The 20,612-nt window shown below is 40.2% G+C and overlaps 1 protein-coding gene across 1 annotated transcript; it reads right to left on the minus strand.

The window, feature by feature from the left end:
• Positions 1-7,329: 7,329 nt before the first annotated feature.
• ndc80 (NDC80 kinetochore complex component) lies at positions 7,330-20,454 on the minus strand. Its single transcript, XM_079552633.1, has 17 exons — positions 20,395-20,454; positions 18,707-18,802; positions 18,432-18,509; positions 18,231-18,351; positions 17,866-18,038; positions 17,683-17,785; positions 17,424-17,513; positions 17,201-17,294; positions 15,894-15,994; positions 14,570-14,714; positions 14,259-14,464; positions 12,015-12,164; positions 11,773-11,862; positions 10,163-10,255; positions 9,949-10,079; positions 9,051-9,153; positions 7,330-7,462 (listed from the first exon to the last, which is right to left on the minus strand). Exons 1-17 carry the CDS (start codon positions 20,400-20,402, stop codon positions 7,334-7,336), a joined length of 1,911 nt encoding a protein of 636 aa, XP_079408759.1. The 5' UTR covers positions 20,403-20,454; the 3' UTR covers positions 7,330-7,333.
• Positions 20,455-20,612: the final 158 nt, after the last annotated feature.

Consider the following 20,612-nt stretch of genomic DNA (forward strand, 5'->3'; position numbering starts at 1 on the left):
ATTTTAGATTCTCGTCATCTGGACTAGGGAGTAAAGTTGAAGTTCTTCTCGCAATAAAGCAAGATAAATACTGTTAAAGTGGCGTTGCCTGTCCACAATGTGCAGTGATTCAAAGTCTGTAGGAGGAAGTTTCAGGCTCCGGGCGGCGTTTTACTGTAGCCACGGTTAGCTTTGTTTGCTAACAATGTTTACTTCAGCAAAAAGTCAGAAGAAAAGGCCAATGACGAGATGGAAAAGAAAAAACAAACAAAAGATCTAGTCCAGATGGCTCCTTTTTAAAACCTTTGTTACTGTCCACTCTGGCGACACATAACGGAGATTTTTCCCAAAAAACAAATTACAACAAAAACATTCTAGCGAATCAGTGTTCAGTCACCCCCACGCTGCCTAAGTTCACGTTTTATTACATGTGGGGAAGTTCTATCTGATCAAGGAATGATATTTATACAGCCCATTCATGTGCCTGCATTTGTGAAGTCTTCTTCCACAATTGATTGATCAACGGGAGGGGCCAGTCCCCCCTCCATGTAGCATTAAGGGGTGAGGGGTAGGGGTGAGATGTGGATTGGAAATGTTAAGTCTATGATGGGTTTCTTTCACACATTCTTCTCCCGGAAATGTGCAAGGACACAATTTGCCTACCTATTTTTTCATATAGATATAATTTTAAAAGCAAATTATTTTTTATTATGGGTTTCTGCTGCTTATCTTGATGTGCCCCAAACTTTATCCCCTAAACATCAGTCACTGCGTTAACAAAGAAAATGTTTTTTCTCCCTTTTTTCCTGAAGAATACTAAACAGTCACTTTGAAACCTGCACTGGTTGCGGAAGTAAAAATCCCTTGAATTTTCCTTCTATAGATTGGAACATTTCAGAGTTTAAAGTCATGTATGAGGCTGTGTGGTCACCATGGCACACTTATTTTTTTTATAAAAGAAAATTCCAAATAAATGCAGGTGAATCTGCTTTATGATCATGAGTTATCACATCGATAAGCCTCGCTCATTCTTTAAACCCCTAATTTCTGTTTGTCTTTGAGACTTGAAATGAACCAGGGTGTGTTTTGAGGTGGAATAGGATAATATAATATGACCACTCCTAGTTGAGGCTTCAGGCTTTTAAAAAATGTGTTTGATTTGGTTACGTTTTAATCCATACTTTTAAATAATAGGGAGCGTAATGCGATCCAGAGAGTAGGTAGCACTAACCGCAGCCTAAATGTGACACACTCCAACGTAACCCGAAGTCTTTGGTGAATACAAATGAACAAGCGGGTTGGTTTTTATGTTGCCCCTCACGTTAAAGGGATATTTCAGGATTTTTGACGTAGGGCCTCATTTCTTAGTTTTCCAGAGTGTTGCTGATTTCTGGAGATATTTTTTTTTGCAATTCTTATATTTGAAGAGTTTCGTGGTGCTAGGCTAGTGCAAGGCTAGCGCCACGAAACTCTTCAAATATAAGAACTGCATGAATTACAAAAAAAAATATCTCCAGAAATCAGCAACACTCTGGATAACTAGGAAATGAGGCCCTATGTCAAAAATCCTGAAACATCCCTTTAAGATTGCACCACATACTTAAACACTTAATTTCAAATGGTTTACAATAAATGTGTGCCTGATTTCATACTAAAAGTGCGAAAAGTGTTGCTCCCATTACACCTGTGGCCTTTTCAAAAAGCCTGTAATTCACAGACAAGGGCAACACTTCCGAATACAAATCCGCTTTTCAGTTTTAAGCACTCAAGTCTTAACAGTGTTCAGAAAAAATCACACAGAAATCGATCAGGGAGAACAATCTGACAGAAATCTCTTTGGGTGGGGGGGGGGAGGGAACACACCGGTTTTTATCTTTGTTTTGCATTTTTGTACGTGTTTTATTTAAGATTTTAACGTGAGTGTAAGAGCTAGTGATGGGCAGATGGTGGTACGTAAGAGCGCCATCTGGTGGCCTACTGAGCGCAACACTGAGCTCGTTCGTTCTGAAATGACAGGCGAAATCGCAAATCCCGTTGAACTGGTGCCTCGTTGCCTGTTCGCTATACACTTTATTTATACCATGCCAAAACGACTTTTTTTCTTGAAGTGACACCGACTTTGCTCAACACGGCGTCGCTGAGCCCATCACTAGTTCGGAGCCAGAAACACACACTGCTGGTACTTTTGTTAGCATTCCTCCTCTCAACTGGGATTTACAGAAACCTCAGCTTTATTTATAACTCTGTACTGTATTTTCATTTTGTTTTATTTTCCCTCAACACCTCACAGAACGCACACAGCTACACCTTTGTATTAGAGGTCGACCGATATGGGTTTGTTCCAATTATCTATTATCCTGTAAAAACAAATACTTGGCCTCTCCATTTTATTTTATAACTAGGTTTTTCCATACTGAGATATGTTCTCGCCTGAGCTTAGACGAGTTGATGCGTACCTGTCTGGTCTTTACACGTGCGCTCAGCCACCTTAGCATGTTAGCATTTAGCCTCTCCTCCTCTCTATGGGGCCAAACAGGGGTGAAGTTAGAAGCGACCAAGTTCTTCACGTTTCCCCTATTTAAATACAGTTCTGTATCTAGTAGTGTAGTAGTGTCTTCACTCCTATAGACGCTTTCGCTGCTTACATCATCGGTGACATCAGCTGGAGGCAGGAAGTGATCAAGAGAAATAAGATTAAACTAAAACTAGCGATTATAAGTGTAAAACTACAACTACAAATGTGGTCCTGTTGTGGCTTACGGTGCAAGAACAAGAGGAATGACATTTGAGACGATAAAATAAGATTTATAGATACGGACGGCATCTCTGGAATCGGCCATAAATGGTCATGTTTGAAAACAGTTAAGGGGGAAAACAACTTGGAGAAAACTCTAAACTTTCTCTAATTATTCAAAAACTACTTTAACAAATGCAGAATTATGAATATAGTTTTCTGCTAAATAAAGATACAAAGACATGGAGAGAAGCAAAGTGGTTCAACAGCCCATAAATACATAAATAACAGAATGCTTAGAATGCTAATGCTAACGGTTAGCTAGCGCTAGCTACAACTTCCGTTTTTTCACTTCTACTGAACAATCTGCAGTGAGAAAATATCCATATGGGCCCGATTTACACTTGACTTTACTTAAGATAAATAAGTTAATATTCCACCAGAAAATGGCTACAAAGAGTGGAAAAATGTGTTTACCAAAAGGTTCCATTTTCCCCCTCGGCAAAGCCACGCCCCCTTCTAAGACGAGATGCCGTCTGTATCTAAGGCAGGAAGTGATCAAGACAAAAACTAGCGATTATAAGTGTAAAACTACAACTAAAAAAATGTGGTCCTGTTGTGGCTTGTTATTACGCCTTACAATATAGTTCCCCTTTTTATCCGCTTAGAAAATCGAAAATGTTTAATTTTGTGTGACTATACTTGGATCGTGTAACTACTCGCGTAACTAGGGAAAACTTGGAAGAGCTTGGTCGCTTCTAACTTCACCCAGTTTGACCACATAGAGGAGAGGAGAGGAGAGGCTAAATGCTAACAACATCTTTGGTCTTTACACGTGCGCTCAGTCATGCAAAAAGACCAGACGGGTACGCATCAACTTGTCTAAGCTCAGGTAACAACATATAAACGATGGCCTGTTCCTTTAGCCTTAGCATGCTGCCGTTAGCGTTAGCATGCTGTTGCTAACCACGGCATTTTGTGCGGCGATCAAAAATACGATTGTGGAGGTTAAAGCGATTGGATTCTCCAGTTTCTTCAAAATGCAGCCTGTCCATATTCACTTTTATTGTCGCTAGATCGGCCGATATTGTAAAATGTCGGTCAACGTCGGTCGACCTCTACTTTGTATCCCATTGCTTACCACGAAGGCTGGGATCATAATTTCCGATCATTCATAAACATCCATATTCGACATATTAGGCCTATGCAATATCCATCTGGGGAAGCACTGGTTACATTGTAGGAATCTCGTTAGGCTGAGCACCATTTACAGTGGTGCACTAACCTGTTAATTTATCTACTTTTGACAGTTTGTTTTTCTCTCTCTGTAAAAAAAAAAAAAAGCACACACTTGCCATACCTACTGATAACCTGGGACTTGAGTCATCTAATACAATAATCTCATTATGAACGGTACTGCTTAGCGAAAGAGTCATCTCCCATTGTAGCTTTAAATGCTTTTGTCTTTTTTTTTTTGTGTGTGTTTACTTGAGTGGAGGGGCAGGCGGAGCAGCCGGGACGATCTTTCTATACACTACGCAAAGGAAGGACAATAGATTTGCTTTTACTGTTGGCTGCGAAGCGTATAATTAGGAGAATGTTGACTATTCTATTGCATAGCTTCTTAGTATCATTGTCGAGGAACCAAATATGTCTCAAAAGTGCAAAAAACGCAGCTTGTCAGTCCGTCCGTTTTCTTGTTTTTTTTCTTTTTTTTGTGTGTTTTTTGAGTTTTCCAGCTCTCAGAAAGGTCGATTATTTTGCTATTTTTCTCTCCCGGACGGAGGGAACGCAATACACTGTTGGCCTACCCGTTTCTTTACATTTTTGCATATGTATTATAAAATATTACTGTTAATGACTGATGAATATACAGAACTTATTTAGTTTACTTATTTTGTTACATTTCATATATATATTCATAAATATATCTATATTAAAATGTTTACAATAAGATTTTTAATTTTTTTACTTCAGAGTGATTAAGTGAAGAGATGACGGTTCAGGAGGGGGTCAGTGCTATCTGCTTGTAGTCTAGTTGCTTAGTTTACAGTATTGATAATAATAGTATTGAATAGACGCTGTTTAACTTAATGGAGAATGGAATGTGCATCACAAGCATGTATTTCTAATGTACAGCCAATGTTTCGACGTCTCACTTGCAACTGTAAAAATAAAAGGCCGAGGATGGGAGCGGGCCTGTCTGTGTACGCCACCAAATGAGAACGGTATATTGTCACATGTAACTTGGATATCTATAACTGCATATAGGCTGTACCAAGAGTTTAAAGTATTTGCTAATTTTACTACATTTTGTTTTGTATATGTAGGAGAGTCTTATGGCATATAAATTCAAATTGAGTCAGGAGTTTAAAAGCGACTATATTTTATAACGGCCTTTTAAGTTATTGTGGCCAAAGCACTGAATTATATATTTGCTGTAAAGAGAATTAAAAGAGTTTTATTTTTCTGATATTAAAGTTACTTAATAAAGACGGTTTCATTTAAAGCCAAACCTGACGTGTCGTTTATTTCTTTTATGGTTGTTGGGGATCAGAGACGAGTGGGGCTCAAGATGATGATGATGCAAAGTTTAAAGGGGCTAGATGCAATTGTATGCTCGCTACTGCCACCTCAGGTCATACGTGTAACTGCACCTTCTATATTTAGTTCGTGCATGACGGCACTTCAGACCCAAATGAAAACTTTTTTGAGTGACTGCAGGATTCTAGACATTTTTAAACTAACCTCTTACCCCCCCCCCCCCCCATAGCTGAGCGCAGTTTCTCCAGTTCCTCTTTACCCAAATCTAAAAGCTTCTCGACTGGAGCTTACAGCCTGATGGACAGTGTAACGACTTATTTGGAAGCGAAGACCTACAAAGCTGATCCTGACCTTTTTTTTGTTATCGCCGTTTCTGTCACATTTTTGTCCTGTTTTCAAAGATTTTTAATTGTCTTTTTTGTGTCGCGTTATTGTCCGTTTAAAAGGAAAAAAAAAATTCAGTCATGTTTTCGTTGCCTTTTTATTTTGGTATTGTTTCTCTGACACGTTTCTGTTGCTAATTTGTCGCACTTTTGGTTTTTACATCACTTTTTAATTGTGTTTTTGTTGCTTGTTTTGATGTATTTTCATCCTTTTTGTCGCTTGTTTATCGTGTTTTTTGTCGCTCTTTTGTTGTATTTTCATCCTTTTTGTCGCTTGTTTATCGTGTTTTTTGTCGCTCTTTTGTTGTATTTTCATCCTTTTTGTCGCTTGTTTATCGTGTTTTTTGTCGCTCTTTTGTTGTATTTTCATCCTTTTTGTCGCTTGTTTATCTTGTTTTTTGTCGCTCTTTTGTTGTATTTTCATCCTCGTTTTTGTCGCTTTGTTCAAGAAGCTTTTAGATTTGAGTAAAGCCAAACCGGAGAAAATGTGCTCTGTCCAGGTGGCACAGTGGATGGGTGGTTATCACTTTCTTTAACTTATACCATGGTCCCGCGAACTTGAAACAGTTCATCGGGGCCTGTTTGCTTATTTTTTTAAGTCCTGGGCAGGAGTTATTTCACTTTTTAACCAGTCTTACCTGAAACTAGTTCCAGTTCAATTGTTTATCGTTACTATGGAACAATGGAAATTAATGTGATAGATCAAAGTATTCCAATGTTTCCAAAGAATGCATTATTAAAATTACACAGCAAGATCCTAGGCTAGGGACTATACAGTTTAAAAATATCAAAAGTATGTATTTTCCTCCCCCTACATGTTCCAACAATGTCCTAATGTGTAGAATGAGCCCAGGCCTGTTCACCACAACTGCCTCTAAAATCCTGTCACTCAAAAAGGTAATACTTGCAGTTACACATATGACCTGAGGTGGCAGTAGTGAGTATAAAATAGCTTAAGTCTTGATGATTTATATTAAAAAATGTTTTTGTGTTTTTCGTCGCATTTGTTGCTTTTCTATTGTGGTTTTTCCGGCACGTTTAGTTGCTTCTTTGTTGCTCTTTGTTTTTGTCACTTGTTTATAGTGGTTTTGTCACTCTTGTCGCTTCATTGTCACTTTTTTGTTATCAATATCCTTTGTGTCGCTGTTTTGACGCTTTAAGAAGCTAAAGCCAAACTGGAGAAAATGTGCTCTGTCCAGGTGGCACAGTGGATGGGTGATGCACACTGTCGTTGTGTCCTTGGGCAAGACACTTCACCCTACTTGTCTCCAGTATCTGCGTACATTGGTGTATGAATGAGAGAGTGAATGGGTGACTAGTTCCTTACTGTAAAGCACTTTGGGCCTGATGGTAAATGAACTCGACTTATCTTATAAAGGTAAAAAAAAGTGCTATAAGTTGAGTACATTTACCATTTCCAAACATTATTGCTGGTATTTTAAAAAGCCCTAGTACTGTTGACTCATAGTGGAAGAAGTGACCATATGTTTCACTCAATAAGAATTGTTATTTTATTACTGAACATGATGAAATAAGTGGATCACAAAAGAAAAAAAATGAAACAAACGGCAACATTGAGTTATTTTATTTCGACAATAGTAAATCTACCATATAAAAAGCATACAAAGTGTAAAATATTAGTCAAACAAAATAATAAGACAGGAGTAATGGGATTCCACGCACATGGAAGAGTCTATAAGCGGTTGGCTTTAAGCATGAAGGTCTTGACAGTGTCGCGGAGCTGGAGGATGGCCGCCTTGTCCTCTTCCACAGCCTTGGAACACTCTCGCTCCACTCGGCTGTGCACGTCCTCCAGACATTTCTGAAACGATGAAAAGAACAAAGTAAAGGTTTATGTGGCAGTTCTCTATCCACGCAGTAATATCTTCACTTCACTGTGCTGATGCCAAACTACTCCTGGTATTATTACGCTTTACAATATAGTTCCCCCTTTTATCCACTTGGAAAATCCACATTGTATAATTTTGTGTAATTATACTTGTGTAACACTTCACGTAACCATATTTAATTAGGGAAAACGTGGAAGAGCTTGATAGCTTCTATCTTGACCTGTTTTGGAGCTATAGAGGAGAGGGGGAGAGGCTAAATGCAAACGCAGTCTGTGCTGTGTTTACGTGACTGAAGGCACGGGTGAAGACCAAGGTCCTAAATAACTCGTCAAAGCTTAGGTAAGAACATATCTCAGTATGTAAAAACGGTGGCCTATTCCTTTAAAAGAAACAGGCCACCGTTTTTCCATACTGAGATATGTTCTTACCTGAGCTTAGACAAGTTGTGTATACATACCTGTCTGGTCTTTGTGTGTGCCCTCAGTCACACAAACCGACCGAGGATGTTGTTAGTGTTTGGCCGCTCCCAATGTATTCCTATAGCTCCAAATGGGGTGAAATTAGAAGCTCAGGTAAGAACATAACTCCATCCATCCGCCCTGGGGCCGGGTCGCAGGGGCAGCAGTCTCAGCAGAGATGCCCAGACTTCCCAATCCACACACACCTCCAGCTGTTCTGGGGGGACCTCAGGCCAGCTCGGAGACATAGTCCCACCAGCGTGTCCTGGGTCTTCCACGAGGCCTTGTCCCTGGAACACCTCCTGAGAGAGGCGACCAGGAGGCATCCGGAACAGATGCGCGAACCACCTCAGCTGCTCCTTTCGACGTGAAGGAGCAGCAACTCTACTCCGAGCTCCTCCCGGGTAACTGAGCTCCTCACCCGATCTCAAGAACATATCTCAGTATGGAAGAATGGTGGCCAATTCATTTAACGGAGCACATCTTGTCCAGTTCAGTTTTACCCAAATCTAAAAGCTTCTGGACTGAAATATACAGCCTATAGGCCAGAGTTACGTCTCATTTGAAAGATAAAACCTACAAAAACTGATCATAACCTAAGAAAACACGGCAAAAGCGTGGCGACAAAACAGTTATGGTCAGTTTTTCATTGCATTTTTACCTTTTTGTTGCTCTTTCTTGTTTTATTTTTTGTTTTATTTATTGATTTATTTAGTCGGGACAGTGTGTGTTAATGGACACACATGGGTTGCTTTTCCATCACTCTTTAGTCGTGTTTTTGTTGTGTTACTGTAGCTTTTCCGGCACGTTTTTGTCGCTCTTTTTCAGCGTTTCTCACATTTTGGAAGTGTTTTTGTTCATCTTTTGCAATCGCTATTTTTATCGTGTTTTTGTGGCTTTTTTGTTGCTTTTCCATCACTCTTTAGTCGTGTGTTTTTGTTGCTTTTTTGGCTGCGTTTTCACCCCCATTTAAGCCTTGTTTTTTGGGATTGGAGTTCAAAATCACATCCCTCATAGAAAGTCTAAAATCCACACATGGAAACGTGTCTGGCTCCCTAATGAGAGATGGCAGCTCACATCCACTCAAACATGTCAGCGTTACCTCTGTAATTGAAAGGTGGTTGGCTGCAGTCGTAAACACGGAGGCCAGGTTATTTGCTACAGTTCGTCGCTCCTCATTGGTTTCCTGCAGCACCAAGTGGTATCTGAAGAGAAAGGAACACAATCATCACCATTTCATGTATTTATTTATCCTTTAGTCCATGAACCAAGCACATTTTCTCCTGTTTGGCTTTACCTAAATCTAAAAGCCTTGTTAAAAAAAACATCAAATTAGGGACAAAGACAGAGCGACAAAAGAGTGACGAAAACTGGACAAAAGTGTCAAAAATGAAACAAACAAAAAAGTGTCAAAAATTCAACAGTGTCAAACATTCTACAAAAAAGTGTCAAAAATTCTACAAAAAAGTGTCAAACTGGACAAAAAAAGTGACAAAAATTAGATGAAAAAGATTTATTTAGATGAGTTCTGTAGGTCAGAAATTCTACAAAAAAAGTGTCAAAAACTTGACAAAAACTGGACAAAAAAGTGTCAAAAACTTGACAAAAACTTGACAAAAAAGTGTCAAAAACTGGACAAAAAAGTGTTTAAAATTCAACAAAAAAGTGTCAAAAATTCTACAAAGTGTAAAAAATTCTACAAAGTGTCAAAAATTCAACAAAATAGTGTCAAAAATTCTACAAAAAAGTGTCAAAAACTTGACAAAAACTCGACAAAAAAGTGTCAAAAACTCGACAAAAAAGTGCGAAAATGAGCTGAAAAAGAATGTAAAAAGTGACAACATGGCAACAACGTGAGTAAAAAGATCTGTTTAGATGAGTTTGAGGTCTTAGCTTTCAAATGAGGCGTGACACTGGCCAATAAGCTGTAAGCACTTGTCCAGAAGCTTTTAGACTTGGTTAAAAATGTGCTTGGTTAAGGCGGGGTTAAGAAGTCTTACAGTTGCTGCGCTGCCTTCAGCTGCTGGTTGGCATCGTCATAGCCGTGGTTGATCTTCTTCTCCAGGAGCGAGCGGTGTTCGTCCATTGATTTGATCTCTGCAGCCCACTCCTGCTCCTTGCGCTCCAGCTCCTAAGACACCAGCACACGGGCGGTTTGAGACGACAGAACCGACACAACAAACCCCGAGTCCCATGACACGAGGCGGGGCTCACCTGCTTGTGGGAGTCCAGCCGCTCGTCCAGTTTTCGGATCTGCTCCCTCAGCTGTTTCAGGTCATTCGCCTTGTCCAAAATGTTGGAATTCACCTACGACAGAAAAGAAGAGAGCTTTCAGAATATATAACATGACCTGAATTTTTTTTTTTTTTTGCAAGTTGTGACCTCGGAATGCACACTTTATATTCAAGTGAAAAAATTGGGAGGCTGGAGTGCTACTTGGATGCAAAAAAGTTCTATGAAACGTTGTTCTTTGGGTGCTCTTCAGCGCAGGGAAATTGCTCAAGGCTTGCCCTGAGGAAGGCCTAGAGCTGAAACGCTTCGGCCATGATTTTTTTTCTCATCTAGCCATCTAGCCAGCTTTTTATTATCTCTACTACTCTATGAAAAAATGTGGATGAAAAAAAAATGTATTTGGGAAAAAATGGGGGAAAATAAGTGGAAAAATTGGGGTAAATTAGATAACATTTGGGGGGGAAATGTGAAAAAAAATGTCTTGGGAGAAAAATTTGGGAAAATCACTTTCACAAATTTTGGAAAAGATTAAATGAAAATAAAACTAAAAACACACTTTCCAAGTTTTTATTGAGACTAGATGCAAGTTGGACATTTTATGCTCACTACTGCCACCTCAGGTCTTATGTGTAACTGCAGCTTCTATATTAAACTCATGCATGATGGCACTTCAGACCCGAAAGTAACAACTTTTTAAGTGACAGTTCCCCTCATTTTAGAGGCAGATTTTATGTCTGGGCTCATTCTACACATTAGGACATGGCTGGGACATGTAGGAGGAGAAAAATACTTAGTTTTAACATTTTTAAACTCCGTATAGTCCCTTTAAAGGAAGTTTCTTGGTTGTTTCACCTCAAAGAAATATACAAATGCAAAAGAAATGAAATGGAAGGAAAAGGAATAAATGAACACAATGAATCTGTTTTTTGGTTCTATATGACAAATCATTTAGCATAGGTATTGGAAAAAGTATCGCTGAAGAACCGGTATAGATACAGACAGCATCTCGTCATAGAAGATGCCGTCTGTATCTATCTTTAGAGAAACACAATTTTCCACTCTTTTCAGCCATTTTCTGGTGGAATATGAACTTATTTATCACATAAATAGAGTCAAGTGTAAATCGGGCCCATATGGGTATTTTCTCACAGCAGATTGTTCAGTAGAAGTGAAAAAACGGCAGTTGTAGCTCGCACTAGCTAACCTTTAGCATTAGCCCGATGCTAACATGAAGCATCAAGTTAGCATTCTCCGTTATTTATGTATTTATGGGCTATTGAACCACTTTGCTCCTCACTACGTCTTTGTATCTTTATTTAGTAGAAAACTATATTCATATTTCAGCGTTTGTTAAAGTAGTTTTTGAATAATTAGAGAAAGTTTTGATTTTTCTCCAAATTGTTTTCCCCCTTAAGTGTTTTCAAATATGACCATATATGGGCGATTCCAGGGACGCCGTCTGTATCTATTGGAAAAAACGTAACGAAACCCAGCCCTAATTAAGACTAACTTTATTTCTGTTGGCTAAATATGCGAACTGTGAAATGAAATTGTGAAAAAGACTGATTCCTATTGCGCGCTCACAGCCCCACCTGCTCCAGGGACTCCTCCAGGCTTAGCTTCACGTTGGTCATGCGGCTGTTCTCCTCCTCCACGTCACTGATCAGCTTCCTCAGAGGCATCTGCAGCACACGCCAAAAAAAAGAAAGAAGACATCCCATTATTACAAAGTCCCACAAAGTTGTTATTCTAATCTGAAGCACCATTTTCGAGCCAAATTAAAAAGAAAACCAGTGTGAACGGATGAAGCCGGTTGAAAGAGTGAAGTATCTACCTGTATCTGAGTCTTATGCTGAAGCACGTTGCTGGAGGTGTAGTCCCCGGGCCTGATCTCGAAGTCGTGTCCGCAGGCGTTCTCCGCTGACAAGGGGATCAGCTTCAGTTTACGGGCCAGTTTGTGATATTCCGCCAGCCTGAGCTCCAACTGTCGAGACAACCGTAAAAACACATTGAAGACCAGCATTTACTGTACATCATGTAGACCTGTAAGATAATCCCGCCTGCAGATGATGTTAGCATTTAATATTACCCAGCCCTTTTGAAAATGTAAGAAAACATACAGCAACATCTGAAAACATGAAAATAGCTTTGTTTTTAAGACGTATAATGCCTTAACCTCTTAACCCCCACCTGAACTGAGCACATTTTCTCCAATTTGGCTTTACCCAAATCTAAAAGCTTCTTGAATAAAGCGTCAAAATAGCAATGGAAACGCAACTATCATGGCAAGGCAAAAACAGAGCCACAAAAGAGTGACATAAGTGACAAAAACGCGATAAAAAAGTGACAAAAAAGCCACAAAAGAGCGAGAAAAACTTGCAACAATAAATGCAACAATAACACAATAATAAAAATTTAAAAAAGCAACAAAAACATGACTTAAAAAGTGAAAAAAAGCAATGAAGAAAGCAACAAAAAAACTACAAAAACAACACAACAAAAGAGACAAAAAACACAACTAATGCTTCAAAAATGTTTAAAAAATGTTGCAAATATGCGGGGACAATGCAACAAAAAATGGTAGAGGAGTTTTGTAGAGCATAGTTTTCAAATGAGATGTTACACTGGCCATTTGGGTAAAGCTGGACTGGAGAAAATGTGCTCGGTTAAGGTGGGAGGTAAGGGGTGATCAGTGGCGCAGATGGTAGAGTGGGTCGTCTCATGATCGGAAGGTCTGGTGTTCGAATCCTGGCAACTGCAGGTACAGACTGTCGTCGTGTCCTTGGGCAAGATACTTCACCAATGCCTATGTGTGAGTGGTTGGTGGTGTCGGCGGGACCATTGGCGCAGATGTGAACAGCCTCACTTTTGTCAGTCTGCCCCAGGGGAATCTGTGGTTTCAAATGTAGCTTAACCACCATCAGCATGGACTGAATGAACCCCCCTCCCTTTCATGTGTGAAGCGCTTTGGGTGCGACTTGTGCCATATGAAAAGCGCTATACAAATAAGATTCCCTTCTCTTAACCCCCACCTTCATCTAAAAGCTTCTTGAAAAAATAGTCAATATAGCAACAAAAACTAGACATTATCAAAGATGAAAAAGCATCAAATTGTTACAAAAAGGCGACACAAAAAAGTGATGGAAAACGCAACAAAAAAGCTACAAACTCTCCATAGAGCAGGACTCCAGTCCACACACCCTTTGCACGTTCCCCTCAGGACGGATATACAGGACGCTCAGATCCAAAGGCTCGTTTAAAAGAAGCCTGATCCCGTCAGCATCGCATCTCTTAAATGCTTTGCCCAATCCTGTCAGACCTTGGATGCTAAGCAGGGAAGGGCCTGGTCGGTACTTGGATGGGAGACCGTTTAGGAACACTAGGAAGCCTAACGAATGCAGTGTGTGAGCGAGTGAGTGAGTGATGGTCGGAGGGGCCGATGGCGCAGACTGGTTGCCTCGCTTCCGTCAGTCTACCCCAGGGCAGCTGTGGCTACAATAATAGCTTGCCACCACAGAGTATGGAGTGAATGAATAATGCAATGTAAAGCGTCTTTGAGTGTCCAGAAAAGCGCTATATAAAACCAATGCATTAAAGGGACTATAAAACTATGTATTTTCCTCCCCATACATGTTCCACCCATGTCCTGACGTGTAGAATCAATGAGCCCAGACTGATTCACCACAACTGCCTCTAAAATCTGCACTGTCACTCAAAAAGTTGTTAATTCAGGTCTGAAGTGCCGTCATGCACGAGCTTAATATAGAACTGCAGTTACGCATAAGACCTGAGGTGGCAGTAGTGAGAAAAAAATTACGAACTTACATCTAGTCCCTTTAACAACAGGGACTAGAGCATATCCCATGTTTCTTTGTTCTGTTTTGAAAAGCTTTTAGATTTGGGCAAAGCTGACCTGGAGGAAATGTGCTCGCTTAAGGCGGGGGTTTAAAGGTTAATTAAAAAGGAAACATGGCTTTTACAATGATAACTGAAACATGACCCTTACCTCAAACAAAAAACGAATGATCTCCATAATTGAGAGATCTAATTGCGATGGATTTTAAAAACCCGGGAGTACCTTCTCCTTGACTTTGGCCAGCGCGATCTCCTCGTTCCACTTGTGCTGCTCCGCCTCCTCCAGGCCTTTGCTGAGGCTGGAGATGGTCTGCTGCAGCTCGTTCTTCTCGCGGTTGATGCGCTCCACGTCGGCCGGAGTGAACTTCTGATTCTGCAGCCGCACCTGCAGCTCGCCCCGCTCGTGTTTCAGAGACTCCAGGTGACTGGCTGCAAACGCACAGGGCAACGGGACAGTAAAGGTTATTTGAAGAGATATGATTTGACGGTTTAACGTTTGAGAGCCTCATCGTCCATATATATTATCTCCTGTACCCGTGTTGTCCAGCTCCTCCGTCAGCTCCATGACTTTGCTCTCCAGGTTGGTTTTGAATGACTCCAGATTGCTCTTGTAGTCCTGCAGCTTCTTCAGGTCCGACTGGAGCTTCACCTTCTCCATCCTTTTGGACATCAGCCGGTCCTAATCACGCACAGCAGGTTAACATTTTCAGATTTCTGGAGTTTTTATTATACTGTGTGGCAATCTGTTAATCTGATCGCCTTACAATCATACACTCAACAATGAAAATTTAATGTTTTGTAAGATGATGAGAACTGAAAAGCTAAAATAATATAGTGACGACGTATTTCACACCCCATGTTTCCAAACTGTGTGTGTACTTGGGTTTCTTCAGCTGGTATACAGTTGCATTTGTATCTATTATACATCCTGTAAAGACTTTCTTCAGTAATGATTAGATCTTAATCCTGATGATACTAGGAAAATCAAATATGAATAAACATAAGGTTTGAAAACCACTGTAGACCCTTGCCATTGCTCTCAACCATGGTTAGTTATGGTGTCTTTGAATATTCAAGGGAAGGGAAGGCTATTATTAGTAGAGCAGAATTTATGGCATATTCAGTCTGGATTTTAACATTGTCTTAATGTGTTTAGTTCCGACTCTGGGGACCAGCAAAAGGGAAAGATACACATTTAGGTTCAGCCTCTAAATAAGACTAAGGGCCCGATCTTCCGTCTGGCTCAAGGACAGTGTTGAGGCAAGGCTGCGATAGATTTGCCAGGGCTTTCACCGGTAGCCTGAGAGTGTCACTTAGGGGGAAAAAAGGGCTGTGGCGTGTGCTACAAGCAGCACCGACTTCTAAAGGCGCTTGCTGCATTCTCTTTACTCAATCACATTAACATCTTGCACATGTTAAAGGAACAGGCCACCGTCTTTCCATACCGAGATATGTTCTTACCTGAGCTTAGACGAGTTGGCGCGTACCTGTCTGGTCATTGTGCGTGACTGAATGCACGATGTTGTTAGCATTTGGCCTCTCCCAGTGTATTCCTATAGCTCCAAATGGGGGTGAAGTAAGAAGCGACCAAGCTCTTCCAGAGACCGGTAAGAACATCTCTCAGTATGGAAAAACGGTGGCCTGTTCCTTTAAGCTTTTGCAGGACAACCTACAAACTATTTCTCTCACTCTGAGTTGAACACCGTCCATATAAAGCTAGTAAAGAGGGCGGGGCAGACTGTAGATCTGCGCAAGCGTCTACATCTGTGCAAGATCGGGCCCCGAGTGTAGATTTGACATCTTCAGTATCAGTAACATAGGACTAAACAGACGGGGGGTATGAACGTGAAATCCAAACCGTTTGGCTCTCCTTCTCCAGGCGCTCCACCTCCTGGCTCAGGTATGCATGTTTCTCTTCCACAGAGGCCAGATACACTTCATCCACATTGTACAGCTTTTCTGCAAACACAAACAAGCTATGCTTAGACGCGATACAGTAGGGCTGAAAGGTCAACAGATAAAGGTAAGGACCAAAACCATGTTTTCTTGGTTTAAATCCACCTAATTTGGTCAGTTCTTAGACGCTCCGCTGATCACTGATACGAATCAACACTTCAGAAATAAATGAAGAACTAATGGAAGCAAGCGGAATTAACTGAGTGGCCTGAGTCCAGCAGAGCAACAAATGTGTGAAATATTTACTTAACTATTTCAGCTCATTTTGGTCAGTAATAGGGTTGCACTGTTGCACAATATTTCACAAACAATGTTGGATATTAGTTGATGCAATATAGGAGGCAAGAGTACATCACTAAAGTCTCCGCCTGACTGAGATCGACATATTTTTTACAAACTCAACAAAACAAACAATGCCTTGAATTTATAAATGCGTAAAGTTCAGTTTTAGTTAAACATTTGCTAGCTTAGTTCAATGATAGTCTTGTTTTGGTCCTGATGTCTTCTTTTGACAATTAGTTACTTGTGATTTGTGTTTAATTAGAATGGAAGATATCGTGTTGAAATGGTTTGGTGAAATATCACAATAATATTGATACAGATGTATCGCATATCACAAGTTACTTCAATATCATTCAGCCCAGGGAAGTAACTAGTTTTTTCATCAAATTCTGTTAAAACAGCCTGTTAACGGTGAAAACATTTTTTAGGATCACAACAAGGCGACAAAGGAATTAAGTTGGGACTAAAACGGAACTATTGCACATTTTGAAGTTACCATTCCTTTTTTGGTTGAGGCGTGATTATATATGATTATATTCCAGCAATATAAATCTGGAATCGTCCTGCTTGTGTGGGAAGAGGACGCACTTCTGGAGCAGCATTTGCTGCCGTTTGGATCAAGCTCATCAGAAAACCTTTAAATATGAACTTTTAAAAAATGTCTGTGTGTTTGTAAAGTATTTAGCAGTACCTACCTTGTCAATTAGTCCAAACCACTTTTGGTTCGGACTCAAACAAATCAGCTGGAGCAGCACAAGATGTGAACTCACAAATACCGCGAGGCAACATTGAAATAATGATAATTTGAGAGTATATTGTGCAGTCCTAGACCTGCACAAACAACTGCAATATGCATCAGAAAAACAAGTCAACCTGGAATCTCTTTTCATTATTGGCTTTAACTAACTCTGCCCAGAGAATACTCACTTAATTTATTAATGAAGGCCTCATCCTCATCCTCAAATGTATCGTCTCCCTGGATGAACTTGGAGTACGTCTCTGCCGTGTAGTCAAAGAACAGCTGGAAAGAAAAGAAAAGAGCTTTAACAAAGTAGTAGAATGTCATTTGTGCTTTTAATATGAGGAACATAAAAAGAAGATAAGACAAGTAATATAATTTATTGATCTCACAAGAGAAATTCACTAATACCTTGTTATATTGGACCCCGTCCTCAATGTTTCCATCCTCTTCACAAAAGTCACTAAAAAGCAGCTCCTGTTTGCTCAGGCTCCAGGTGATCTAATCAAACAAACTTTCAATCAGCCAAACTAAATAAATTATTCTAACTAAAAAAAAAAAATCTAAATATGAATAACCAGGAAATAAAACCAGAAATAAAAAGGGTGCTACTAATATAAAGAGTTGTGAGGTTTTTTAATGTATGGTCACAGAAAAATTAATTTCTCACCTTGACATTATCAATGAGCCACATTAAGGCCCCCAGCGCCTGAGGCCACGTGTGTGGAGCTCCCACCGAGTACATGGAAACCTTGGACAGTACGAACGGATACCTTCAACCAGACACAAGCGCACATAAGTATACATTAACATGATCAGCCATGTACCACAGTCAACGCCCGTCTTCACGTACCGAAGGGCTTTGAGAATGGCCGGGACCTCTTCCTCCACTTTCTGGGTGGGCATCTCAAAGGTGGGGTCCAGCATTCGGTAGATGAACTCAAACATCTTCACAAACTCCTTGGTGGAAGGAGTCTGCAGGGTTTTAGAGGACAGCGGGCCTGGAAAGCCTTGGTCAGTCAGGAACTGGATGAATAATAATAAGTGCAAGAGTTAGTTACAGTTGTATATCGTGGGAGGTGCAATTTTGAAGAGATGGCGAATGATGATTCACTTTTGCCTTTCATTCTAGAAAGCGTGAATGAAAGGAAGCATTTTAACAAGGTTCAAGTTGGAGATAAATAAAAGTTATATCTAAAAAGTGAATGTGCGGCATACTTCATGTAACTGTCTTATGCACTGTTGAACATAGGACTTGTCGTGCAGGGGGCGGACATCTTTGATCTTCTCGGTTCCTCCAAAGCCCGACATGGTGCCGTGAATGCCTGCTCCACTGGTCCTGTTGTTTTATTTGTTTAACAATGCAACAAGTATTAGTAGAGTACAAATGACACGTGGCACTTGTAGTCGCTGTCCTACCTGGCACCAAAGAAGCTGGTCCTCCTCTCGGACGTCACAGACAGGGGCTTTTGTATGCTGAGCCTCCCGAATGGTTTGCTGTTGAAAAATAAATCTTATTATCTTATCAGTCACTTCACTTTCTTCTCTAGAATCCTTAGTGTGTTGTACGTGAGTATTTATGATTTGAAGAACAGGGTTTTTTGTTTTACCCCCGTTGAAAACAACCAAACAAACTGCTGTACAGTAAGTATAATAATAATAATAAATTAAATGAACACAGTAGTGTCTCTCACCTCTGGGGCGTCGCGTTCGCCATGCTCATTCTGTTGCTGTCCTGCACACGCATGGGAAGCTCGGTCAGCCTGCCGCCTGCTCGACTCATCCTTCCACTGCAATCACAACAAACAGGAACAAGGTTTTCAAAATATACGATATTTCCAGGAACAATAAGCTTTTTCATGGATTTCATGGATCCATAAAGAAAGGAGATCGGAGGCACTCTGAAAGAAAAGTAATGTATTCCTTAAATTGTATTCTTTGAAATTGTATTTTAATATTAAGTTTAAACCCAGTCACATTATCCAGGTACAATCGTCCCTTAGCAATATCTCAGAGCCATGCCATCTGAAAGACAAAAATATATATTTCAGCCTATATCAAATTGTTTCCATGTTTGTTTAATGTTTTTGTCTTTGAAATGCTTGTCATGAGCAAAATTTGTTTCCTTTGCTGGGTGGCTGGGCGCACCCTTAGACATAGGATGAGGAGCTCAGTCACCAGGGAGGAGCTTGGAGTAGAGCCATTGCTCCTTCACGTCGAGAGAGAACATCTGTTTCTGAGCCTGGGAGGAGACCCCAGGGAAGACCTAAGACACGCTGGAGGGACCATGTCTCAGAGCCAGGCCAGGAACCTCTCGGGATCCCCCCCATTAGAGCTGGAGGAACTGGCCGTGATAGGTAAATCTGGGCATTTCTGCTCAGACTGTTGCCTCTACGACACAGCCCGGAAGAAAATGGATGGATGGAGAACAGGCAAGCTCGTTGTTTACATTACCATTTAATAACCCAAATGTTTGCAGTGCATTAGGAAAGTAAAGAATGAGTTTGGAGTAAAACTTGTAATTTAAAATGTATGCTGATCCCTCAAGTACAAGGCCTTTAACAAAACCAATGATTTTACATTTTGTGAAAGCCCTGAAGAAATATTACGCGACCAAATTATTATTATTAATAATAATTATGATAAAAATAAAAATAAAAATAATAATAATAATAATATTACATTAGTTTAGTTTAGTTTAAGTTTCTTTTTTTTGGTCCTAGCTTTCACATGAGACGTTACAATGGAATATAAAAGAGCTCTTCAGTCAAGAAACCTTTAGATTTGATTTAAGCTGAACTGGAGAAAATCTGAACTACATATATAGGCCACAGTAACGTCTCATTTGAAAGCTAAGACCAACAAAAACTAACTTAAACAAATCTTTTAGCAAGCATTGTTGCCGCATTGCAGTCACTTTTTGACATTTCTTTTCATTGCTCTTATGTAGTCATTTTTGTCACTTTTCTGTTATTCTTTGGTCGCTCTTTTGTTTAATTTTTGTCACTATTTTGACACTTTTAGATTTGTGTAAAAACAAACTGGAGAAAACGCACTCGGTTGAGGCGGGGGTTAAGAGGTTAAGAGCTAGCAGCTAATGTAGCAAAAACAACATGGAAATGCAGTACAACGAACCTTTGTTATATTTACGGTTTGCTTGACTATGATGACAGTTATTAATCAGTTATTAGCTCAGGAACACTAAAATAAATGCCCAAGTTTCAAGCAATTCATAAACAAAATACAGCGACTGTCACCGTTACACTAGTGGGCAGCTTTTCCTAGTTGGGTAAAGTTAACTTACTACACTTTAAACGGCACAAATCGAAAATCCTTAAACACTGTGTAATAATACGATGTGAATATAAGTTAGATCACGTACCGCTCCATATTTGGCGTCCGTAAAAGTGTGAAATACGTAGACTTTAGTTCGCATTCAAAGCGAGCGAGCCACCGCCACCGTCCCGCCCAAACAATCCAAACAGTGATGACGTCAGCGCCAGCTACGGCAACCGGGAAAGGGATTTTTAGTTTCGCGTTTTGTTCCACTACCCAGGAGCAGAACAACGTTTTTATCCAAAGTAGTTCAGCCAAATGTGG

The sequence above is a fragment of the Gobius niger genome (assembly GCF_951799975.1).
Source record: "Gobius niger genome assembly, chromosome: 1".
Taxonomy (NCBI): Eukaryota; Metazoa; Chordata; class Actinopteri; order Gobiiformes; family Gobiidae; genus Gobius; species Gobius niger.